The sequence below is a fragment of the Pipistrellus kuhlii genome, unplaced genomic scaffold (assembly GCF_014108245.1).
Source record: "Pipistrellus kuhlii isolate mPipKuh1 unplaced genomic scaffold, mPipKuh1.p scaffold_m20_p_2, whole genome shotgun sequence".
NCBI lineage: Eukaryota > Metazoa > Chordata > Mammalia > Chiroptera > Vespertilionidae > Pipistrellus > Pipistrellus kuhlii.
The window spans coordinates 183704099-183729290 of record NW_023425515.1 but is presented as its reverse complement, the minus strand read 5'-3'; the positions used below and the strand labels follow the sequence as shown (position 1 = coordinate 183729290).

The following is a 25192-nucleotide window of genomic DNA, read 5'->3' as shown; positions in this document are numbered from 1 at the left end:
GCCCAGGGTGCTGGGCCTGGGGGGCGGGTCCCCTGCCTCAGCCTGGAGGGCACTGGACGCTTAACGGAGCCCCCCCAGCTGTAACCGGAGCAGGTTCCAGCCACGCCCGGCCGGCTCTCAGGGTCTTCCCAAACAGCTGAGCCCGGGCTGGGCCCCCTCCTCAGCTCCTGTCACAAGCACAGGAGGAGGAATGGGGTCCCTCCCGGCTGCAGGCCAGCACAGACCCATGCCCCTTCCAGTCCCTGCCCGGACCCGCTTCCTGTCATTGGAAGACCCCCAGGAACCGTCCCCTGCATCCAGGCTGGGCCATGTGCTGGGTACCGCCCTCGCCTTGGAAGAGCTGGAGGCTTGGGGACCAGGGCGTGGGGCGGGGAGACAGGACACGGTGCAGTCTAAATGGTGCCACAGAAGCCGTGTGAACACCGATGGTTTAAACAAAAGTGTGCATGTGTGTTGAGAGAGAGAGAGAGAGAAAGAGAGAGAGAGAGGGAGGGAGGAGAGAGAGAATCTGATAGAGGCAAATGGGTTAAACATTCTTTTTTTTTTTTTTTCCCGGGGCTTTGCAGGCTTCTTTTAAGCGGGCTTCTTCTTCTTCTTCTTCTTCTTTTTTTTTTTAAACAATAAACTTTTATTGTTCATATTATTACAAGTGTTCCTTTCCCCCCCCTTCCCACCCCACCCTCTGCCCTTTCCCCACTCCCCATTGTCCTCATCCATAGGTGCACAGTTTATGTTCAGTCTCTTCCCACATTCCCCTCTCCCCTTTTCCCCAAGAATCATTAGTTCACTCCCCTTCCATACCTCTGATTCTATTATATTCAACAGTTAATATTGTTCATCAGATTTTTTTTTTTAATTTCCTTGGTTTTTAGATTCACTTGTTGATAGTTGCATATTTGTTGTTCATAATTTTTATCTTTATTTACTTTCTCTTCTGAAAGAACCCCCTTCAGCAATTCATATAATTCTGGTTTGGTGGTGATGAACTCCTTTAGCTTTTTTTTATTAGTGAAGCTCTTTATCTGACCTTCGATTCTGAGTGATAGCTTTGCTGGGTAGAGTATTTTTGGCTGTAGGTTCTTGCTATTCATCACCTTGAATATTTCTTGCCATTCCCGTCTGGCCTGCATGGTTTCTGTTGAGAAATCAGCTGACAATCGTATAAGTGCTCCTTTATAGGTAACCACCTGGTTAGCTCTTGCTGCTTTTAATATTCTCTCTTTGTCCTTTGCTCTTGGAATCTTAATTATGATTTGTCTTGGTGTGGTCCTCTTTGGATTCCTCTTATTTGGAGTTCTGTGTGCTTCCTGGACTTGTAAGTCCAATTCTTTCCCCAGGTGGGGGAAGTTTTCTGTCACTATTTCTTTCAGTATGTTTTCGATATCTTGCTCTCTCTCATCTTCTGGGACCCCCATGATTCTGATGTTGGATCGTTTGAAGTTGTCCCAGAGGTTTCTTACATTATCTTCAATTTTCTGGATTCTCTTGCCTTCTAGCTTCTGCAGAGGAGTGTCTTCTGGCTCTTTATGTTCCAAATCTTTGACTTGATTCTTGCGATCTTCCATTCTGTTTTTAGGACTCTGTATAATATTTTTTATTTCAGACAATGTATTCTTTATTTCTTGTTGATCCCTTTTCATATCCTCATAGGTCTCATTTATTTTATCGGCCTTTTCTAGGAAACTCTTGAAAAACCTTATAAGTGTGGTTTTGAACTCTATATCCAGTTGCTTTTTGTCCTCCATTTCTTTCGTTTGTGATCTATTTGGTTTAGGCATTTTCGCAGGCAGCTTTTCTGATGGGGCAGAGTTTCAGGGTGGAGCCTACAGCCTTGGCTTCCGTCAGCCCCGCCCTATGCGACTCCTGAGACTCAGGGTCCTTCAGTACTTGTTGCGAGTGCCTCTGAGAGAAAGGTGCCCTCGATTTTCGCCTGCTGCCAAAGCTCTCCCGCAATGGGCCCGAAACTGGGCCCAGTTGGAAGTGGAGTTGGAGATGGCGTTCAGAGCAGTCTGGAGCCCCAGTCTCCTTCCCGCCAGGGCAGTCCTACGGCACAGCCGGCCGGCCCTTCTCTGCGCGCAGTGTGCGCGCCTCTGGGACCCCCTTTCGCCTCTTCCCCGGGTTCCGCCTTACAGCCCGGCTCCCTCTGGATGAGCCTGGGTCCCCAGGGTCTGGCCTAGAACAGGGGTTCAGAGCAGTTGGGGGCCCAGCACAGTCGGAGTTTTTCTCTCCTTCCCGATTGGGAACGCCAGCCAGGCACTCGGCCGCCCTCCTCTCCGGCTCCGTCCTCTCCGCGTGTCTCCGTACCTTGGGCTTTTACAGCTCCTCCACGCTTCCTTCTGGTTTTCTCCTTGCTTCTCGTTGTAGAATTTCCAGTCAGTTGACTTTCCTGTAGTTCTGGGTAATGTCCATTTTATATTTTAGTTGTATTTTATTGAAATTGTTGCGTGCGGCTGCAGCTAGGTGCCTACCCGAGCAGCCATCTTGGATTCTCTCTCTCTTTTTTTTTTTAATATAGTATTTTATTGATTTTCCACAGAGAGGAAGGAAGAGGGATAGAGAGACAGAAATGTCGATGAGAGAGAAACATCGACCAGCTGCCTCCTGCACATCCCCTGCCGGGGATGTGCCCGCAACCAATGTACATGCCCTTGACCTGGGACCCTTCAATCCGCAGGCCAACGCTCTATCCACTGAGCCAAACCGGTTTCGGCTAGATTAAACATTCTAAAAATTCTTTGTACTATTTCTGCAACTTTTCTGTGAGTTCGACATTATTTCAAAACAAAACATTATGTATAAAAATAAAGGGAAAACCCGAGCACGAACCAAGAGTTTCCAAGAGGAAAAGCAACCACCTGCTTGCAGAGCTGGGAAGACTGGGGGAGGGACCCCCCCGAGCCGGTGGAGAAAAGGGGTGTGTGCTGGGGTAGAGGACACGGCGTGTGCCAAGGCCTGGGGTCTGGAGGGGCCTGGCACCTGACTTCCCTGCTAGACCACCCCGAACAGCAGCCCCTCTGGGCCCGAGGGGCTTCCCACACTCAGGGTCTGTTATCTGAGCCTCGTCTCTGGGCCTCGCCCCACGGGCAGCCCCGCCCTCAGCAGCGCCCCATCGTCCCGGGAAACCCTCCGCAGCCGGCGTCTTCTCCGGGCGGCAGAGTCCAGCCATGCCAAGCATGACCGTGCCCGCCTGGCCTCTGCCAGCTCCCGGGAGAATGGCTTCCAAATTTCTATCGCAGTTGGTTTCCAACAACATCCACACGGTTTGCCACAAGCCCAGCAGCCCTCGCTGCCCAGGACCACAGGTGCCAAGACAAAGGTTGGCCCAGGCGACGCCTCCCCGCTGCCCGAGCCCGTCACGGGGCCCCGGGGGCCGCCGGTGGCTCCGGAGTGTCAGGTTCACGCTCAGGAAGTGGAGGGAGAGGCAGCTGCTTCACAGCACTTCCTCGAGGGCAGCGCTGACCCGCTGGCTCGCAGGGCGCCTTCCAGCTAGCTGCAGGCACGCTCCCTCTGCCCGGGCCCCCGTCCTCTGGCTCAGTGCCCGCTCCCATGCCTGGGCCCAGCGGAGGGCTGACCTTCTGGGGGATGCTTCCTCTGAGCCCAGCCCTGGTCAGAGGAGGGGGCCACCCTGTGCCCCCACTCCCATGTCCCCTGCAACCCAGCGTTTTCTCACGAGCGTCAGAGTGACACCCGGGAGCAGGATTGGGGGCGCCTGTGTCCCGGCTCTGCCACTGCCCAGGTCTGTGACTCGGGGCGAGTCACGTGCCTCTGCGTGCCTCCATGTCTTCTGCAACAAGGAGGCCTGTTTTGTCACCCAGGGCCGTGCGAGTGAAAACACTTCCCACAGGGCCTGGTCCCCCTGAGCGCTCTCAGTGTGCATGCCACCGCCCTACTGGGCTGCGGCGGACTTGACCGAGAGCTGAGGAGGCAGGAGCTGGTGCCGTCTCTCCCTGGTCTCAGGGCCGCACGGCGGGGCTCTCGGATGGGTGGTCAGAGGTCTGGGTGAAGGAGATGGGCTTGCCTACAAGAGGCTGAGTGCCAAGGGGCTGCGGGTCAGGGGGTCAGGTCTGAATTCTGATTCTGCTGGTCACCCTCCGAGCCTCGATTTCTTCCTTTGTCACACGCGAAGGCAGCTCCAGGGCTGTGGGCGAGGAGTGATGCCCACCCAGCACGAAGGACAGCCACCTCCTCTGACATCCCCCCTCCCTGCCCCCATCCCGCCTGGATCACGCACCCTATGCTCTCGCTGGAGCAGGGTGCTGTTTGCGGCCACTAGCGAGTGGGTCATTCCCCACCCAAGGAAATGGCGATCTCTCCTGGGGTCCCCCGCGGAGGGCCCGCCCCCCGCTGCCCCCAGCACCCCAGCACCCCTGCGAGCCGCGCCCTCACCTTGCGTCACCACCTTGCCGAAGACGGGCAGGGAGTCGAGCGTGGAGCAGTTCCAGCGCCGGTTCCGGAACTGGTACTGGCACTCCTCGATGGCGAGCTGGGCGCCGCGGCGCACCGAGTCCATCACCTCCAGGTTCCGCTTGCACATCTGCACCTGCCTCTGGATCAGGCCCTTGAGCTTCTCGCACGTCTCCTCCTCCGAGATGCTCCCCACCGAGGACAGCTTGGCCAGGTACCTGGGGGGAGGGCGGCGGGGGTGGGATGCGATGCAGAGGCCCCCTCCCCTGCCCCCAGCCCAGGCCCCTGGGAACCCACGTGTCCCAGCCCGGGGGCCCGGCTGCCAGCTTCTGTCTGGATCCAGCGACAGGTGCTCTGGCCCAGCGCTTGGGGCCGGAGGTGGGAAGTGCGGTCTCTTACGACAAGGCCTTCGCCTCACGTTGGGCAAAGCAGGCAGAGCCCCGTGGGACGGGGGTGGTCCCAGCCCTGGGCTCCCCCGCCTTCCTGCCGAGATGCCCACTCGCTGGGAGTCACTGTCTGCTCTGGTGTCTCTCTTTCCCGTCCCCATGGAGCCCACCTTCTGGCTGCAAACCCAAGACTCTCACTGCCAGCCACATCCCAGGGCCACCAGCTGGAGACCAGCATCAGTGCTGCAGCGCTTGGGGATGGGACAGCGAGGGCAGGCAGGAGCTAAGATGCAAAGAGTGGCCAGAACACAGGCCGCAGTGGGGTGGGGCTGGGGGAGGGGGGTGGATGTGTCCCAGGTGACAGAGCAAGTGGCAGAGCCCAACTCCTTCAGCCTCCAGGCCTTCCTCTTGCCAGTCCTCCCCAGGGGCCTGGGAAGGCTCTCTCATCTCATGACAGACACTTTACGGTGTTGACCAGGAAGCTGGGGGGCCGGGAGTAAGACACAAACATGCTCAGGAGGATGGGAAAAGGCCCCGTGAGAAGAAGCGATCCCTCTCTCAAGGGAAGGAGGAGTGAGGGCATTAACTGAGCCCCTACGAAGTGTCAGCTATGGCTCAGACAGGCAGAGTGACTGGCTCAAGGTTACCGGCTTGTAGGGAGGGACCTCACTGGAGACCAGGGGTGGATGTCCGCATGACTTGTGCTATAACTGCTGCCCTTCAGCCTAACCCCCGCGCCAGGGTCCCTGCCACACAGGAGGTGTACAAGTGGCAGTCTGATGATGGGAGCAGAGCTGATGGTGACTCTGGAAAGCCCCCTCTCCTCTCCCTGCCTCCCTTCCCCACCTGCTCAGTGAGAGACCCAGCTTCTCACCTCCCAGGCAGGGCGGCTGGGGGTGCTGTTGGGTTCTGGGGGAGCAGCAGAGCAGGGAGAACCACAGGCTTAAGGAACATGCCCAGACAGGGGGTCTGGTGCAGACCCCGCATTTTATAGGGGAGCACAGAGAGCCTCCCCATGGCCTCCCCGGAGGAAGCTCAGATCCTGCCTGCATCCTCCGCCTCAGCCACACAGACCTGGGCTCAGAGCAATCAGCCAGCGTCCCTCCGCCACCGCCTCCCTCGGTGGACCCTCGGCCAGCAAGCCGGTGGAGGGAGCTTGCTGGGATGGGGGTGAAGACGCTGTTGCATCCTACCAGGGAAGCTGCAAACTTCTCGTCCAAAGAAGGTTTAAGAGGGGAAGGTGACCATTTGGGGGATTCCCTTTCCCCAGCTGTAACGTGGGGAAGGTTCCACGGATCCTGGCGAAGCCAAGAACTGTGGTCAGAGGCAAAGGGATCTTGTCTGTGGAAGGTGGTCGGACGTGAGCCTGAGGCAACAGCGCAGGATCTCAACAACCCTTCGCTGAACGAAGGAGTGAACTGTTGAACGGTGACCACGCAGAGAAGTACACAGAAAGCCCTGTTAGAATACGGGACATTTTTATGAGGATGATAATAAAAAGAGTGGGTTTTTTTTGTTGTGTTAATCCTCACCTGAGGATGTTTTTCCCATTGATTTTTAGAGAGAATGGAAGGGGAGATGAGGGGGAGGGAAGGAGAGAGAGGAGAGAGAGAGAGAGAGAGAGAGAGAGAGAGAGAGAGAGAGAGAGAGAGAAAGAACACAACATTGATGTTACAGAGATACATCCATCGGTTGCCTCCATTGGTTGCAAGTCAGGTATGTGTCCTTGACTGGGCATCGAACCCGAGACCCTTTGGTGTGTGGGCCGACGCTCTAACCACTGTGCATGCCGGCCAGGGCAAAAAAAAAATAATAGTGAACTTTTGTGGCACTTAGTGAGGGGGCTAAGTACTTCGCTTATGTTACTGCATTTAGCCTCTCAGCAAGACAACAAACTCTCATTTTATAGAGGAGGACACCGGGGCACCGACAGGTCAAGCAGTGCGCCTTGTGTGCAAAAACCACAGGTCGTGAGAGGCGGAGCCAGGATTCGAACCTGGTTTTGCCCGATTTCAAAGCCGTTGTTGGAGACATTGTGGCTCAGGGACTGGGACTGACAGCAGCGGGCAGAAGCTGCTGGGAGCTGGGCTCGCGCACCCTGAGGATGACGGCCAAGGGGCAGTGGGTGCTGCCCGTCGCCGTGCGCCCTGTCTGGAGGTGTGTGAGCAGCAGCTGGTTCTGTTTGTCAGGCCTGTGGGCTGGACCAGGGCGATGGCTCGCCACCCTGGCTTATTGACCCACATTGAAACGTTTGTGGGTTTGCTGAAAGCGCAGGTGCCCAGGCCCCCCTCCGGGTGGGCATCGGGGCTTCTAACACGTTCCCAGGAGCAGCTGGGAGGCCGGGCTGGCATGGGCCTGCACAGCACTTTAGGGAAGCTCTGGGGTAACCACTGGGGGTGCTTCCTTCGCAGCCGGAGGGAGAGGTGGTGCTGGGACCCACTTTCCTCCTCTGCAGCCTCAGCCCTGCTGTGGGGCCTGACGGCGTCTGTCTTTCTTTTGTTTGCTTTTAACCTAGAAGTGGAGATAACGGTTCCTGCCCAGAGGGCCGCTGGGAGAAATTAATGTGATTTGGCGTGGCTGCTGCATCTGGTTCTGAGCTGGGCGCCTTGTGGGTGCACAGTGACCGCGAGGATCTCTCCCTCCCCTGGCAGCACGGGCGGGAGGGAGGCGGGTGGTCTCGGCTGAGGCAGTTCAACCTCCCCTCCCTCCCCGGGCCGCCCCGTCCTCTCTACCAGGTCCTGCCTCACGGAGGCACAGACTGGCAGTGTCTGAGGACACAGGGAGGGAAGACGGCTGAGGGGCAGGGAGAAGATGCGTCTGGGAGGCGAGGGGACCACTTGGCTCCCCAGTGGGGCCTGCGTGCCCCCCTTGCCTCTGCCAGCTGAGGGAAGGGGTCCCCTAGGCAGTTAGTCCACCTGGCACTCTTGGCCTGCAGGGGGCGCCAAGAGTCCGGCTACTGGCTGTGGGCCAGGGGTGAGGGGTGAGGGGGACAAGAAGTTGGGCCTCCAGTTGGATCCTTTCCTGCTCAGACCCCGGGCTGGCCTCTTGGAGAAGGGCGGGGGCCCCTAGGTCCTCTGTGACAAGGGGGGCCAGAGTTGGCCTCTCCCCATCTCAGCCTGTGCTCCCCCTGCGTGGAGCCAGGGGCCAGGTTGGACTGCTGGGTCCTGGCTTCCGGTGAAGGGAGGGTCAAGGCCAGGGACTGTCTGGGCGGGGGCCGAAGGCGAGGGAGGCCTGGCTGAGCCACCAACCCCCTGTGTGACCTCGGAGGCTGTCTCCTCGTGGGGTCAATAAGCCGGTGGGTCTGTGTGGCCAATTCCCACGGTCAGAGTCGGCAGCTCTCCTTCTGCGGACTGGGATGGGGGGTTCCAAGCCTCGAAAGCCTCCTGAGAGGTGGCGGTTCTGCCATCGAATGAGACGTGAGATGGGCCGGAGAGGCCTCCTCCCCCCGCCCCTAGGCCCAGGGCCCCAGGAGGGGAGAGGGGCTGAAATAACAGGAGTGGGGATTTAGGGGTGAGCTGCTGGGCTGCCAGGGCCGTGAGTCACCGGGACCGCTTCCAGGAAGAAGCTGAGAAACCTCTTCCGTTGCGGAGTGTCCCTGCCCCGTGGCTGGCACCGATGCCCACCACCCCTGCCTCTATCTGGCCTGGCAGCTGTCCCCTTCCATGCCACAGGAGGCCCCGCCCCGCCCCCACCCCCACCCCCACCCGGGCTCGCCCAGAGCCCAGGGTCTTGCCGGGGAAGCGCTGGGTGCGGGAGCTGGGAATGGAGTCGGAAACGGGGTGGAGAGAGTTAGGGCCCTGTACGTCTTGCTTGTTCCGGCATCCTTAGGGCGTCTGGCTTCATTTTCCAGATGAGCAAACTGAGGCCCGAAGCGGTGAAGTGACTCACTCAGAGGCGCACGGCTAGTGAATGGCACAGAGTGGAATACACACCCAGCTCTGTTCCCCGTCCCCTGGTTGTGGGTCTGCCCCGCTGACAGCTGCAGGGGGCTGATGCCACCCTCAGTGTCACCTCCGGCCCGGGGTCTCCTCAGCGCCTCACACAGGGGCAGCACACAGAAGGCTTTAAATAAAAACATGCAGCTAGCCGAAACCGGTTTGGCTCAGTGGATAGAGCGTCGGCCTGCGGACTGAGGGGTCCCAGGTTCGATTCCGCTCAAGGGCATGTACATTGGTTGCGGGCACATCCCCAGTAGGGGGTGTGCAAGAGGCAGCTGGTTGATGATTCTCTCTCATCGATGTTTCCAACTCTCTATCCCTCTCTCTTCCTCTCTGTAAAAAAAATCATATGTGTGTGTGTGTGTGTGTGTGTGTGTGTGTGTGTGCAGCTGCACAGAGGGCTCTGTCCTGATCGGAGGACTTGAGGGAGGTGAGAATGGAGTGTGGGGGGCTGAGGGGCCGCCATGGAGACAGCTTCTGCCTTCCAGTTTGCCGAGCGCTTGGAGGCCCTTCGGGGCCCACCTGGTCCTGGGGACCTCGGAAACCCCTCGGTGCACCGTAAGGCGGCTCAACCTTTCCCCCAGAGACACCCACGCCACTTGCTGACCCTGGAGCTCGGCTGGGCTCAAATGTCGGCTGCACAAGCCATTTCTCGGGGAGACAGAGAGCCTGGGCATGGCCAGTCTTGGCTGCCGCTGGGCTGGGCCGGCCTGCGAGGGCCCTGACCACCCCTGCTTCCTCTCCGGTCCTAGCTGCACTGCCCCAGTTTAGGCTTTCCTGCCTCTGCTGAGCACAGGCTTAGCGATCTGCCACCTGCTGCCCGGCCACCCAGGATCTCGCCACCGCCGTGCCATCGATCAGGTTACCCACCACCCCGGGCTGCCCCGGCGGCTGCTGCCAGCCAGCTCGTGCCCCGTCTTCTCAACCAGGGGCTGCAGGTCCTTCAGGCTCCTCCCAGGAGGCCCTCCCCGCGCCCGGGCCCGTGCCTGCAGCCTGCAAGGCTGGAGGGCCCTGGCCCTGCCAGGGAGATCAGATCCTCTCGGCCACCTGCTGTTTTCATTAGAAACTAAAATTAGCTGGGCTTGTCCCAAGCTTTCCCAGGTTTGCTTGCTTTTTAAAGAAAATATACAAATTCCTGGAGGAAAACCCGCACCTCTCGGACTCCTCCCCGGCCCTTGCCCTGCGCGTCCGGAGGAGAGGAGACGGGAAATAGCTGGGGCGTTTGGGAGGCCAAGCGGATCGGTGTCATGGGTCCTGGCCCTGCGGGTGTCCAGGTGGGGGCTGGGACGCTGGCCCAGGCCTCTCCGCCCCCTCCCTCTGGCCTCCCCGCCTGCTCGGGCCACATTTAGAGCCTCCTCAGGAGCCGTCCTGCCCGCAGCACCAGCACCAGCACCAGCGAGGAGCAGGGCCGAGAGGGAGGGAGGAGGAGCCCGAGGGAAGCAGCGTGCTTGCTGAACAGCGGGCCGCCTCTGGAGATGTGGACCGATGACAGCAGCAGTGACACGGAGCCTGTCCAGAACTGTGATCCCCACCGCACCCCCAGTTCTGTACCCAGGGTCTGAGCATCCTACTGGCCTCTCCCCCCAGGGTGCCCCTGTCCCCGCCACCCTCCTCCCTCAGCGTGGGAGGCAGTGTGGCGCACAGTGCAAGGGAGCTGGCCAGGCCGGGTCAGACGCCCATCTCCATGATACTCCAGGCAAGCTCCGGCACACCGCCGAGCCTCCGCGTCTCCACCTACGCAGTGCTTCCCCAACTTTTGACATATGCGTGCCCCTTCTGTAATTTTCGTAACGCTGAGTACCCATGAGAACGTAGAATTAGGCGCAGCTAAGCACGGTGCAGTGCATATCCCCACCAAACTCTTCCCGTCCCCCTGGGGGTACGCGGACCACACTTTGGGAAACACTGAGTCCTACAGGATGGGCAGAACACTAGTTCGTATCTCAGGAGGCTCGAGGGAATCACGTGTCCACGTGGCAGGCACCCTCCCCCTGTTGGCAGCAGGATCATGTTACCGTCATTATTAGAACGCTTACTATCACCGTGATCCTCAGCCCCACCGTCTCAAAGCCTCCTCATCGCGGGACCCCCTGTTGGACCCTCAGACCAGTTCTGTTCGTTGGCAGTCTTTGCTGGGCTCCTGACACTTTTTTTTTTTTTTTCCGGCTGGACATACTTAGGGGAAGACACACTCCCATGGGGAACAGTGGGTCCCTTCAGCCTCCATCCCAACTGCCAGGCGGAGTGTGTAGAGCGGGGAACCTGTTTTCCCCGTGTTTCCGGGCCATCAGATGGGTCTTGCAGGGCCCGGGAGGACGAGCGATGGGGTGGGGGGCAATGGTGCTGTGAGGAGCTGGGGACACTGGGGTGAGGCGGGCAGGGCCAGGGGGTGTCCAGGACGAGCTCGGGTGTGCCGGGCATTTGGAAACGGGTGGGAGGACTAGATGGCGGGAAGAGAGGCACCTTGGGTCTCTGCCACTGTGCTCTTCAAATAGTCACGTGCTTTCACATATCATATTGCATCCCCGTAGGGCTGCCCAGGTGGGTATTAGCGCCCCCCCCCCCCCCCCCCATTTTACAGATTAGGAAGCTGAGGCTCAGAGACAGGTGTTCATGCAGCCAGCCAGGGGTGGTCAGGACTTGAAAGTAGGTCACTCCGGCTCCTAAGCCTGGGCCAGCCGATCAGGGTCCAGAGGTGGCCCAGGCACAAAGGCATGATGGTTTGGCACCAGTGACCGGAGGACGTGGCTCCATCTCCCACTGATGGGCCTTCCAGAGCCCATGTCTGTTCTGCACCACAGCGGAGGCGCGGGGCTGCTCAGGGGTGAGGGTCCTGAGGAGGGAGCTGTCTCAGGGGGTACGTGGCTGCCTGGACAGCATCTGGGACTGTGGTCTCTGCAGCTTGGGGCTCACGAAAGAAGTTGCTGCCCCTGGCCTGAAACCCCTGGCCACTCTCCCTGGCAACCCTGTGAGGAGGGCGGGCCTTGGAGATACTCCCGGTGGCCATGGGGTAGTGGGTGCTGCCCATCGTAGCATAGCCAGAGTCCTCAGTGCCCAGGCCCATTCTCTTGGCTCTGGGCGCATGTCCTCAGTTTTGGGGAGACGATGGCCTCCTCTGGAGCACAAGGCCCCACTCCTGGACCTCAGGGCCCTGCCCCCCTCTTCCTGTCTCCTGGGATTCCTAGCTCCCCTTTCTCCTGTCCCCAGGAGATTCAGCACCCCCATTTCCTGTCTCTTGGCTTCCCCGTTTCCATTGCTCCCCTTAACCTGCTGTCCCAGCTCCTCACATTCCATTCCGGAGGGCTCTGAGGCCCCCCACTTCCTGCGTGAGAGATGACTCCACTCCCCCATTTCCCTCTCACAGTATTTTTCCCCCCCAGGGGAGCTGGTGGCTGACTCAGGGCGGGGAAGTGGCCACTAAGACTTGAGCCTGAACGACCCCGGGCTGTGCCAGAAGGTACAGATTTTCCTTCTCTCCCCAAGGCGGGTGTTTGTGGGGGTGGGTGGGTGTCACACGGAGGGCACTTGCTGACCCTGCCTTGTCTCCTCATTTCCCAGCAGAGAGCTTCTCCCTCACAGAGACCTGCCCAGCCTTTGTCGGAGTGCCTTCCTGGCCCTGGGAGCCACTCAACCGGTGATCTGTCCTCCCTGGTTCCACCGAGGGAGCCCGGGGGCGGGGATGGGGACGGGTGAAACCCCGGCTGAGCTGTCCAGCACCGGCCTCCTGGAGTGGGGCGCGCACCCCGGTGGCTCCAGGTTCCTAGTGAGTTCCTGGGCCTTGATGGCTCCCTTCTGAAGGCCCAGTGGGAGACTGTGGGTAAGCCGTACCCACCCAATGGGCAGGTGGGAAAACCTTGGTTCCTTTCTTGCTCCAGTTGCTCACCGCCTGCTCCCCCGGGACCACTGTGAGTGGAGGAGGTGACTGGCAGGGGTGGGGGCTGCGGGGAAGGGCCTGGAAAGACAGGAGGCCTGGCATGGAGTTCCAGTGCCAGTGCCACGCCCAGAGCCTGATGGGTGGATGGAGTGGGTCTTTTTTTTGTTTTTGTTTTGGGAGTGGGTCTTGACAAATTAGTGCTTGCCGTGACGGAATGGGGCACAGCAGGCTCTCCCCTGCACAGAGGCTCAGTGTCCGGGGAAGGGGCTGAGAGGACCATCCCCGAGAGCCCCTCTCACCCTGATGGCTGCCATTCTGTCCCTCTGCCTGGGGTGCCAGCACAGCGGGGCACCCTTGATCAGGAGGAATGCCCAGCGTGGTCCCCAGCTCTCTGGGCAGAGTTCCTGGGACCCAGTCCCGTGTGATGGGACTTGTGAGCAGAGGGAGAAACAGAGGCTGAAAGAACCATTCAGAACCACAGCAGAAAAGAGGCCCCTCTGGTCTCAGCAGCAGTTTCCTGCTGCTCCTAATGGGCCTCTGCAACGCTCCCTCCTGAGCCGTGAGCTGTCAGGAGACTCACCCCCCCCCCCCCCCCCAGACCAGGTCCCTCCACTGCGGGGGTTCTGACTTGGCCAGGGAACTCTTAAAGATCCATTCCAAGTTTTCCAGGAGATGGGGGGGAGGGGAGAGGGGGTTCGGATGGGGAAGGGGAGCTCGTGGGGTCATGGCAGGGAGCGAGCCTTCTCCTGGGCTTGGCTGAAGCACAGAAGAAGCAGTTCAGGACTCAGAGATAAAAACCTGGCAACTCCTGCGGAAATCTGGACAGCAACCACGGGGTCGCTGTGTGGCCTTCCAGCGGAGCCTGCGAGCAAAGCAGCAGCGGAGGCTCTCGCAAGCGTGTTTGGAGCGGGGGTGACTGGGGGGGGGGGGGGGGGGGGGCGCGGCGGTGTGCAGCTGTCACCTTCCTTGGTGGCTCCCTGGCCAACGCTGTGCCAGGCTGGCTCAGGCCAAGCCTTTCTCCCCAGAGGGAGGAACAAGGAGAGGAGGCTTGGTGCAAACGCTCAGCTTTCCAAACGCACCCACAGGGCCCGAGTTGGGCGAGTTTCAACAGGTTTGGGGAGCACTGTCTTGTCAGATGCTTGCTGAGTTGCTCAATTGCTAATCCAGGGTTGAGGGAAGAAAGTCAAGCCACAGCAGCAGACAGCTGGGCTGTGACTGCTGCCTGAGCAAACCCCAGGGGCCGAGCCTGGTCCCCGGGGGGCCTGCAGTGGAGGGCGAGGGAGGTTCAGGCGCTAGTCTGGCGCGGAGGGGTGCGCCCTAGCGGGGGAGCCGAGGCCAGAGCAGCAGATGTGCGGGGTGACGGCCACACTCCCTGACACCCACTTTGGCACATCTTAGCATCCCTGGCAAGTGAAGCGGAACCTCCCTCCTCCTCGAAGTCTCTGAAGACAAGGCACCATTTGACCACAACCGAAAACGCTCTGCAGGGAACAGCCCTTCCCGCCTTTCCCCATCAGATGCCGACTGAGCCCCGACGGCACGTCAGACGCGTGTCAGGTGCCCGGAGGTGTTCACAGCCTGGCAGAAGCAGCAGCCACACTGCTGGACGGCAGCTGCAGATGATACAGAACAGCAGAGGGGCTAGAGGCAGGGGGTTACAGACACGGAGGTCTGAACGTGTGAGAGTCAGTCAAGTTGAAGTCCTGCTTCTGACTTTCAGGATGTCCTTGGGGAAGTCCCTGCACCTCTGGCCTCCGAAGAGGGACGGAAAAGAATACACTCTCCTTCCTCTGACAAGGCAGGGGATGAGGTGATGGGACCCCAGGAGGGTGATGGGTGTGAAAGTGCTTTGTAAACCCCTGATTCTCAACCAGGGCGACCTTGCCCTGCTGGGGACAGTGGGCAGTGTCTGGAGACATTTCTGGTTGTCGTCTGGGGGGTTCCTACTGGCTTCTTAGTGGGCAGAGGCCGAGGATGTTGCTGAGTATCCTACAATGCACAAGGCAGGCCCTAACTATCAATGGGGTGACCTGAGAAATCCTAGGGTCAGCTGCAAAGGGTTGTGGGCATGTTAGTGATGGCGACTCAGTGCCCCGAACCCTTAGGAGGAGCTCCCAGTGGACGGGCTTTTACTATTTAGAAGGGAGAGAGGCATCCTTTCCTGCAGGAGACTCGGGGAGGCAGGCCACACCTTTACCTGTGGGGCTGGCACTGACATCTGGGCTGGTTCTGTGCAACCCTGGCCCAGGGAGCTGTACCCGGAATGCCAGGCCTCCCTCTGCCCATGGCCAAGGGAATCACATAGCCCGCCGGGCAAGCAGATGCGCGGAGCTTGGCTGGGAGGTGCGCACCTGTGGAGAGTCAGATCCAGCTGAGCCACGTGACGCCTCCCCCGGCTGCACCCAACGGCTGTCCCAGCCACAGCTCCTCGGGCCAGCAGGACCTGCCTGTGAGCCAGGCTGGGCCGCCCTCACTCTCCTAGGCTCTTGCAGGGGCCCTGGTCGGAGAACAGGCAGGTGGCAGCCTAAAATCCCCCCTTGCGTGTCCCGTGTAACATCCCAGGACTCGGACAGAACAGTCTGCAGTAAAGAGGGTTTGGGAGCAGTAGCCTGAAGGCCTGTAAACAGGGACGTGACTCCCATCTCACCGGCAGCAGCCCTCAGCTTCCAGCAGCCACCACGCCATTGCCTTTGCCGCGCCTGGCGCTGTGCTGAGGTGCTGCCTGCGTGGCCTCTCTCTTGCCTCACAACCCCACAAGAGTGAGTGCCGTTTTGCGGATGAGGAACCTGAGGCTCAGAGAGGTGCAGTAAGCTGTCCAAGGTCACTCAGCTGGTCGATGGCAGAACCAGGATGGAACTGCGCGCTACCTGCGGTCCCAGAGACCCGGTTTGAGCCGCTCTGCTGGACTGACTTTGAGGGCAGCACAGGCTCCCTGCCCTGGCCTGCAGGTCTCTGCGAGGACCCCGGCTCAGCACACCACTGCTTTCCTCCAGTAAATTCCCAACAGTGAGGCCTCAGCGCGTCTCTCTGACTCTTCCCACGACTTCCACGTGGGGCTGAGGGCTCTGCTGAGGACTGCAGCCCAGAGGGTGGAAGAGACCCCTCCAAGACCCCCAATATGCGGGGTGGAGCTGGGACTGGAACCCCAGTCTCCCAACTCCCAGCACCGCCCTGCTGCGTGGGGGGAACATGCAGAGACATTTCTGAGCCCAAGTTCGTGGCAGAGTCCAAGCCATCCACCGATGGACTGTTTTTAAAAATATATATTTTTTATTGATTTTTTTACAGCGAGGAAGGGAGAGGGATAGAGAGCTAGAAACATCGATGAGAGAGAAACACCTATTGGGGATGTGCCTGCAACCAAAGTACATGCCCTGGACCGGAATCGAACCTGGGACCTTTCAGTCCGCAGGCCGGCACTCTATCCACTGAACCAAACTGGCTAGGGCTGATGGGCTGTTTTCATCTTTCCACCCATCCCTCCCTTGGCGGTGGGAGCTGCCACAAGCTGTCAGCTCACGCCGGGTGCCAGACACAAGTCTAATCAACAGCTTCCAGCTTCTCCGGGCTTGCCCAGGCCGCGGGCTGTGGAGCCTCCCGTTCCAGGCTGCCTCCTGCCCAGCAGCTGCATGCAGCGGGACACCTGGCTTCCCTGCCAGGCCTCCGGAGACAACACACAGCACCGGCTCCTGCACCGGCTGGCCGGCCAGCGGCCCCGGGACTCACGCCCAACGCCAGGTACCAGGAGGGGCGTGGACAGCCAGGCCCTGCCCCTCTGAGAGCCACTCGAAGGACAGTGCCAGCCACCATGCCTGCCTGCCCGGAGCTTTTCCTTCTAGAAGCAGCTTTTGTATCAGCCCCTTCAGCTGCTGACCAGCTAGGTGACTTTGGGCAATTACCTCCGGGATCCCCGATTTTCTCATCTGTGAAACGGGATTCAGAGGTTTCAGGGTTGAGAGAGTACAGGGGGCGCTATTACAATTACGATTCTTGTTGTCACGACTCCAGGCCCATTGCCCCACTTTGTGACGGCTCTGGCTCACGCTTGACCCTTTCCTCTGCCAGCAACAGCTGTACCTGCCCCGCCCACTCAAGATGAAGCCTGTATCTTGTCTTTTTCCCTAGACCCCAAGCTCCTAGAAGTCCGGCGATGGAGGCTGATACCTTCAAGGCAGAGGACCCCGTCTCTCCTCTCTCACAGCCTCTCTGGTTGGTTTGGGGCCTGGGGAGCCCCCGCTCCTTCTGCCTTGGGCTGAGCAGAGACCCTTGGCTTGAGGCCCAGCACCCAGGGTGGCGCAGGCGTGAGCGGGGTCATCCAGAGACCGCTCCGTGGCAACCCGAACCATCACCGTGCAGAGAACAGGTTTGCCAACCTAGCTTCTCCCTCTAGGCCGCCCTCCCCACCCCACCCCCCAGCACCAGCACTGAGCTGTTGGAATTCCCCACAGTCTGCGTGACCCAAAGCTGGGGCCGGGATTCGGGGCTTCGATGCCCAGGTGTGACCCCACCTGGGACACCCTGGTTGGACCCTGGAATGGCTTCAGCGAAGGGGGAATGTCACTGCCTGGGAGCCAAAGCACCTGGGTTCAGCTCCTAGCTCCTGGGGCCTCAGTTTTCTCATCTGTAAACTGAGCCCAAACACTAGATGCTCTTCAAGGACTTTCCTCGGTGGAAGTTATTCTCCCCCCCCCCCCCCCCCAAGGCCTGGGTCAGACCCTGGAATCAGCACTTCTCTCTCTGTCCTTTCGTGACTGTGCTGGGCGGTCAGACCCCGTCCTCACTGTGGAGACCCAGCTCTGAACCAACGCTTCCAAGAGTCAGCTCCAGGGGACCCCAGGCTCCCCCAAGTCCAAGCCAGATCCCGCCTCGGCTCTGTGACTCATACCCACGCAAGGGGCTGGTCTGCAGGGGGCAGTGGGAGGACGCGCGGATGCCCTGGTTTCCGTACGCTGTGCCACTGCCCCTGAAGTGTTAATCAAATTAAAGCTCCAAGAAAAACAAAAGCTCCGCAGCCACTTCAGGCGGCCTCGGCGGCGTCCTCGCTCCCAACAGCTGGGAGAATTCCACATCACCTCCGTCCCCCAGGCCCCGGGGGGCTCGGACCCCAGCGAACACTCTCTTCCCGCCCGCAGGGCCCGGGCTGGACGCAGTGACCTCATAGCAACAGCCACTGCACACGGGGGGCAATTTCACGGGAGATATTTGTTCTTTGGTCTTGATGCAGAGAGGATTTTTTTCCTCTCCCGCGGTCTCCATGGAAACCCCAGCGACACTGTTGGCCAACCCCCTTCCCACCTCATGCTTTTCAGATCAATATTGGAGGCCGGCTCCCCACTGGCTGCCCACAGCAGATGCGGGCAGCGCTCGGGGCGGGTCCGGCGAAGCCAGGAGCTGGGGAGTAGTCGCTGAGGGGGATGGAGGAGTCGGGGTCCTCTTGCTTCCCTGGGGACTCTCACTGGGCCAGGCTCATCCCTTTAGACACCCCGCACCTCCCAGTCCACCTCTGTGCCTTCACAGGGAGTCCCCGGGTCAGGCCTCCGAAAGAGAGCCAGAGAACCAGCAGTCACCAGCCCTCCCTCCCAGGAGAGACACGGAGAAGGGGGAGGGGGGGCTGTGGTCGTTCCCAAGAGCTCCCCGTTGTTTCTTGCTGCCCCAGGGAGAGCCCAGGCCTGAGGCCCCGGGTCCCGGTCCCTCTCCCGGCTCCCGCCCCCCAGCAAACAGGTCTCTGCACGCCTCCCGCCAGCCCGCAGCGCGGCGCGGAGCTCTATCCTGGACGGGCGTCTCGGGATTAACCTGCTGCCGGGACCGGGTCCCTCCCGGCGGTGGGCTTCCCCGGGACCTGTCAGCGCGGCCCGGGCTGCACCCCGCGCCCCAGAATGCCACCCCGGGGTCCGCCCCGCGCCCGCACCCCTCGCGCTCCCCGGCGCCCCACGCGCCCATGGGTGCGGACGCCACTGCCGTGGCCACCCCTGCCGCCTGTGGGCTGGGAGCTGAGCGGGCAGCAGGGGTGCCCGGAGGGGTGCCCAGAGGGGTGCCCGAGGGCGGCCGGGACCGACCGGGGAGAGCGCGAGCGAGCCCTGCGCCCCGCGGCCGAGACACCTGCCGGCGCCCCCGCGCCGCCGCCCGCCCCGCCCCGCCCCGCGGCCCCCGCGGCCCCCGCCGCCCGCCGCCCGGTCCCGGCCGGACTCACAGCCAGTTGCTCGCGGCGGCCGAGAAGACGGCGAAGACGAGGAGGCGCAGCGAGCGCAGGCAGGAGCGCGGACTCATGGTGCCGCCGCGGGCGCCCGGCCCCGGGCAGCGGCTGCGGCCGCGGGGGCCTCCCGTCGGGGCGGCAGGTGGGCAGCCACGGGGGCCGGGGTGCGGCGCCGGGCGCGGCCGGGGCGCGGCGGGGCTCTGCTCCGTGCTGCCCGCAGCCCTGCCCGCTGCTCGCCCGCCGCCCGGCGCGGACCAGACTGTCAGCGCCGCCCCGGAGCCGGGATGCGGCGGCGGCGGCGGCGGAGGCGGGCGGGCGGCCGGGGGGGCGGGCCGGGGGCGGGCCGAGGATGGGGTTACCTGGGCGGGCCCAGCGGCCCGGGACACCCCCCGGGGGCGGGCCGCAGCGGCGGCAGCAGCGGCCGCCCTGGCCCGCGGGACCGGGCTTCTCCGGAGTCCTCCCCGGGAGAACGGGGGTCCGAGCCCGCTCCGGGCACCCTGGCCGCGCGCCGCCTCGCCCGCCCGGTTAGAGGCGCGGCGACCCGGCGGCCGTCCCCGCCCGGGCCTCGGGGACAGCGGGCACAGCTCCCCCAGCCCGCCGCGGCGGGCACTGCAGGCCGCCCTCGCCGCCCCGCCGAGGCCCCCCCAGCCCGCTCCCCTCCCCGGTGGCGCCTCGGAGCCCGACCCCGGCCCGGCCGGAGCGGACGGAGCGGAGCGCTGCTGCCATTCGCACGCACCCAGCTGCGTGCGCTCCGGCCGCACCCCCCGAGGTCCGGGTGCCCGGCCCCCGCCCGCCAGGCCCTCCTGCCTCCGGCCAGCGCGTCCTCTGGCCCGGCCCCGCCCCGCCCCGCCGCTCGCTCACCTCCCTCAGCCTTCCCGGACTGGCCGGGCCTCCCCGGCTCCGGGCAGCAGCTCGGGACAGGGGCCCGGGACCGCGGGAACCTGAGACCTGGACTCGGGCTTAGCCTGAGATCAGGGCGCTCCCGGAGCCACGGGGTCTGGAGCAGGTCGCTTCGCTCCCTGGGCCTCGGTTTTCTCATCCGAGAGCTAAACACAAGCCCCAGGGGTGGTGAGGGTGGAAGGAGCAGAAGGAAGGTCTTGTTAAAGTTTATTATTATGACTTTTAGCACTCATCAAGTCGTGCTTTGCCTTTTTTTTTTTTTTTCCTTTAGGCACGCTTGTTGTATTTACCCTTCCTAGTCTCACAGATTCTGCAGGCGCTCAGCGCCTGGCACACAGTAGGTGGCCGCAGTGTCTGTGGAATGAATGGTTGAGATGGAATGGGCTGCAGCGTGTGCCTTGATAGTGTGGAGTGATCAAGTCCACACCATAATAATCGGTGAGTGTTATTTGCCCATCCTCAGGTGACCAGTGGCCAGGTCCCTGATCTGATTTTGGATGCTCCTCACCTTGTCTCTGACTGAATCCTACAGCTGCTCGGACCGGGAGGGACCTCTTGTCCAGATGGAGAAACTGAGGCCCAGAGAGGGGCATGGAGGTGCCCCACTTCCCTAGGGCTTGGGGACAGAGCGTTAAGCCGGGCCTGCGCCCTCCCCCCTCGCCAGGCTCCTCACTGCTTTAGGAGCAGCGGGTTGATCCCACGTGGACGGTTATGTTGGGTGCTGGGAAGGTGCTCTCCCCTCCGGCAGTCCCTGGGCTCAGCACAGAGGAAGGGCTCCGTAAACACTGGTGTCGAGAGTGGGCAGAAGGTGGCAGGGATTTGTGGGGCCGAGCAAGAGTACAGATGGAGGCTCACATACCATATGTCTAAATATTTGCAAGTTATAAATCAAGCTAACAAAATGTGAAATAAAATATGTTCTCTTCTCCTCCCTTGACAAGCACACTTTCATAACAACCTGGAAGACCAGCTCTGAGTGTGGCGTTCCCAGACTCCTCGGACCCTGCACTGGAGTGGGGAGAAGAACCGCCCCCACTCCCAGCCCGCCTTCGGCCTGCTCTGCAGGGGCCTGTGCATGCACAAGTGGACAACTCAGCCTGCACACGCCAGCTCTGTCTACGCCGCACCTGCCCCCGAGAGCTGCCGGGGCTGAGCGTCCTGGGGGTGCAGTCTGCCCTCCAGGTCTCTGTGGAAAAGACCCATCCAGGTCCTGGCCATCTGGGCAGCCAATCCCAGGGCCCTGGGTACCCAGAGTGTGGTCTGCAGGAGGGGGCATAGGCTTCAGGTGGGCACGTCCCTTCGGCCCCATGGGCTTTTCCTGTGATGAGAGCTTAGCTGGGGCGGGGGTGGGGGTGGGGAGCAGAGTGTGGGGTCCCAGGGCAGGGCCCACTCTCACGTAAGGGTGGTACTAAATTACTGAACTGTTTTTGAGCCAATGAATTTGCTTCCTGGCACCTCTCTGTGGTCTGGTGGATAATAATAATAATAATAATAATAATTATACTGATAATAACTTAAATGGCACAGGCAGCTATTTTAGGGTGGCCATGTAATTTTCTCCCAAACAGGACATTTCTAAGCGCGATGGGGACTCTACCGGGAGATGTGCTGGGCTGCCAGGCACGAGGGGGGACTGTGCCTGGCAAACGGGGACGCCAGGCGGTGTTCTAAGAGCTTTTCGTGCTGCTGCTCACCCTGGAAGCGGGTACGGCCATTCCCCCCATGGACGGACGAGACCGACTTGTCCAGGGAAAGCGGTGGACCCCAGACCCAGAGCCATGGCTGCCCTGTGCCTGGGGCTCAGTTGTTTGGGCTCTCGCCTCTCTCCCACAGCGTGTGCCCCCTGACCATTGGGGAGCTGCCGGACATCCGGTGTCTGTATCCATCCGCTGAGGACGACGTTACCTGCCTCACCTTCTGCAGGGGCGGCTGGGAGACACACATGACGCCGTGGGTGGGAGCCCTGGGAGCTGGAGTGAGCGGAGCCAGCGAGGGAGGGCGGGAACGGGGCGCAGGGCCAGCGAGGCCCACCCTGCTGGCGATAAGGAGGGGGAGGAGCCCTGCGGTCTGAGTCAGTGGAAAGTCTTAATGGGAAAGTCTCTATGAGGAAATGTCCTCCTAGCTTTCCGGGACAGTTTAATTGTGAAGATTCAAATGCCAATTCATTAAAAAGTTCAATTGTCAACAACTCCTTCCTGTGTCATCGCGTGGCGTAATGACAAACGACATGTGCTGCCCCGTGCCAGCCACGGCGCCGGGTGCTCTGCTTCTATGAACTCACTCAATCCTGGCCACAGCCCTGGGAGGTAGATTCTGCCGACATTTAAGGGTGCTGAAGCCCAGGCTGCCCTAAAGTGCTTGAAGACCTATCAACAACCCTACACACAGCACAGGCACTGCTATCAGAGTCTCCATTTTCCTTGCGGAGAGACTGAGGCACAGGGAGGTATAACGGATTGCCCACAGTCACACAGCTCGTCAGCGGCACAGCCAGGGCTGGGAGGGGGAGGTCTGGGTGGTGATGCATCCCCCAGGCTACTGCTCAGTGGACAAGATATCTGGGTCCAAAGGGGAAGGTTCTGGGGTGTCTCTAGGCTCCCCCCAGAAGTGACTGGAAATCCCCGAGGCCTGAGGTGGGCACTGTCTTCTCTGTACCCCTCTCTGTCGCCGGAGCGCTGAGTGCCCATCTGAACACATCCTGCTCATTCCTCGTCCTTGGCTGAAGGAAACAATTTCTTAATTTTCTGAGTGGGCTCCCTTTTAAAGTGAGACCTTTCTGCCGAGACCGGTTTGGCTCAGTGGTAGAGTGCCAGTCTGCGGACTGAAAGGTCCCAGGTTCGATTCTGGTTAAGGGCATGTACATTGGTTGCAGGCACATCCCCGGTAGGGGGTGTGCAAGAGGCAGCTGGTCGATGTTTCTCTCTCATTGACATTTCTAGCTCTCTATCTCTCTCCCTTCCTCTCTGTAAAAAGTCAATAAAATATATTAAAAAAAATAAAGTGAGACCTTTCTTATTCGTAATACTGAAAATCCATCAAGGCAGGGAAACCTGGCCACATTTGGGAAAAAATTTAAAAAAAAAATTATTTCAGAGAGGGAGGGAGAGGGAGAGAGATAGAAACATCAATGATGAGAGAATCATTGATCAGCTGTCTCCTGCATGTCCCACATTGGGGATCGAGCCTGCAACTGGAGCATGTGCCCTTCCCAGGAATCAACGGTGTGGGATCTCCTGATTCATAGGTCGACGTCCAACCACTGAGCCACACCATTTTCAATCAGAAAGAATCACAGGCAGGGAGTCTAAATGATCGCTAGCTCTCGGCGAGTAGGTCTAGAGCAGTGGTCGGCAAACTGCGGCTCTCGAGCCACATGTGGCTTGCAAGTCTCGGTTTGCTGCTCTGCTGACTAATGAGTTTGCCAACCACTGGCCTAGACTAAATGTTACTGTGTAGTTGGAAGTTGTGAGGATTAGGCAATTGTGGCATATTGTGTGCAAAGAGGTAAAGGGTAGAATATGACAGTGGTCGGCAAACTCATTAGTCATCAGAGAGGCAAATCACAGCTCAAGAGCTGCAGTTTGCCGACCACCGGTCTAGAGCCGTGTGTGGATGTGTCTCCAGCCCAGTCTCCGAAGCGCCCAGGAATGGACTGTCTGGGCAGCTGGTGACTGGGATTTCCAGTCCAACTTCCATAACTTTCGAGGTGGAGAAGTGAGGGGTTGGGGTCTAGGACATTCTTAAGCCTGTATACGCATTGTTCAAGAAACTAAAAAGTAGAAGGTTCCTCCCGCCCTCATGGCCCCACACACCATCTCGGCTTAACTGGATGGGTCTGTCCACCTTGGGGCCCCGGACAAGAAGCAGACAGGACCCCGATCAATCTCAGCCAGCCGTGCCTGTGTGTGCAGCCCTGGGCACTTCCTGCTCTCTCTGGGCCGGGCACCTGCTCCCTAGAGACCCTTCTAGGAATTTAGAGCGGGGATACAGTGGAACATCACATTCTCAGGAAGACCTCTGCTCCCAGCGCTGCCAGATCCCTTCGCTTCTCTGAGCCTCAGTTTGCTCATCTGTGCAATGGGGATTGTCAGAGATATTGCGAGGAACCGAAGCTGTAACGTGTGTAAAGGCTTCTAAGCACGGGCCCAGCTTCATGGATGTCAGCGCGTCCTCTTGGTTAAGGGTTTACACCAGACGTTCAAACCGCGCTCCGGTAGTCTGCAGGTGTGTTTTGCTTGGCGCGCCCAGTGTTTTTAGAAATATGAATTTGTTGACAACATTTCGAGACTGGGAGATTCACATAAGAAGACGGATCCCTGGCTCCTCTTAAAAAAATGGGGAGATTTGGCAACAGAGCACCCACATTCTTGGGGGAAGAGGAGCGACCTCTGTACATCTTTAACGGCTCACTATGGCCCTGCACCCCCAGCAGGAGCCAACATTCCCTGAGCATCCTGTGTGCCAGGGACCGAGTCAGCCACGCAGACCCACCGGCTTATTGACGCCTATTGACGAGGAGACAGCTGCTATGCCCACATATCGAATTTTACCGTCACCATAAATTATTAATACCTTATTTTGACAACGAGGAAGTAGAGGCTCAGAGGTTTGTGATGAGTTGTCCGTAAGCTCACAATGCTAGCAGATGGTGCAGCCAGCACTTCTAGTCAAGACCCTGCCTCTTGTCACCTTTGGGACTCTTTCCACCCTAAGCCTAGCCCCGGGTCCATGGAGAAACCCTGGTTACGACCTGCTGATGGGTTGACAGATGGGTTTAGGCAGGTGATGTCAATGCCTGTGGTCCCCATCCTTTATGTTCAGCCCCCCAGGGGCTTGTGGAGTTAGGGTAGGGGTCCAGAATCCATGTGTACACCTGGAATTGTTGAAATAAAGCTCTCCCACTACATTCAGATAAATTGATCATAGCTTTAAAATTTTATTATCAAAATGTTCAGCCAAAACCGGTTTGGCTCAGTGGATAGAGTGTCGGCCTTTGGACTCAGGGGTCCTGGGTTTGATTCCGGTCAAGGGCATGTACCTTGGTTGCCAGCACATCCCCAGTGGGGGGTATGCAGAAGGCAGCTGAATGATGTTTCTCTCTCATCGATGTTTCTAACTCTCTATTTCTCTCCCTTCCTGTCTGTAAAAAAATCAATAAAATATATTTAAAAAAAACCAAAAAAAAAAATGTTCAAATATATACAACAGAATAAAGTAGTGGTATAATAAGCCCCCCCTCCCCCTACACATAACCCAGACTCCACAATTATCAATATTCTGTCCCATTTGCTTCACCTACGCTTTTTCTGTTTCTCTTTTTAAATGTACTTTTAATAATTTCAGATTGGAAGGGAAAGGAAAAGAGAGATAGAAACATCAATAATGAGAGAGAATCATTGGTTGACTGCCTCCTGCACGCCCCCCTAATGGGGATTAAGCCAGCAACTCAGGCAATGCCCTTGACTGGAATTGAACCCAGGACCCTTCAGTCCCCAGG

The 25192-nt window shown here is 59.7% G+C and overlaps 2 protein-coding genes across 3 annotated transcripts in view; one reads left to right on the top strand and one right to left on the bottom strand.

The window, feature by feature from the left end:
• WNT4 (Wnt family member 4) overlaps positions 1–19071 on the bottom strand; it is a 30162-nt gene extending 11091 nt beyond the window's left edge. Inside the window, exons 1-2 of one of the 2 annotated variants that reach the window (XM_036445809.2) lie at positions 18793–19071; positions 4387–4622 (exon numbers count right to left, since the gene is read on the bottom strand). In XM_036445809.2, coding sequence (XP_036301702.1) covers positions 4387–4622; positions 18793–18869 — 313 coding nt within the window. In that variant the 5' untranslated portion in view covers positions 18870–19071. The remainder of the gene's footprint in view (positions 1–4386; positions 4623–18792) is intronic. The other variant, XM_036445810.2, reaches the window with a different exon arrangement.
• Positions 19072–19079: 8 nt separating this feature from the next.
• LOC123652753 (translation initiation factor IF-2-like) lies at positions 19080–21953 on the top strand. The gene is made up of 2 exons (XM_045585043.1): positions 19080–20133; positions 20637–21953. Exon 1 carries the CDS (start codon positions 19080–19082, stop codon positions 19992–19994), a length of 915 nt encoding a protein of 304 aa, XP_045440999.1. The 3' UTR covers positions 19995–20133; positions 20637–21953.
• Positions 21954–25192: the final 3239 nt, after the last annotated feature.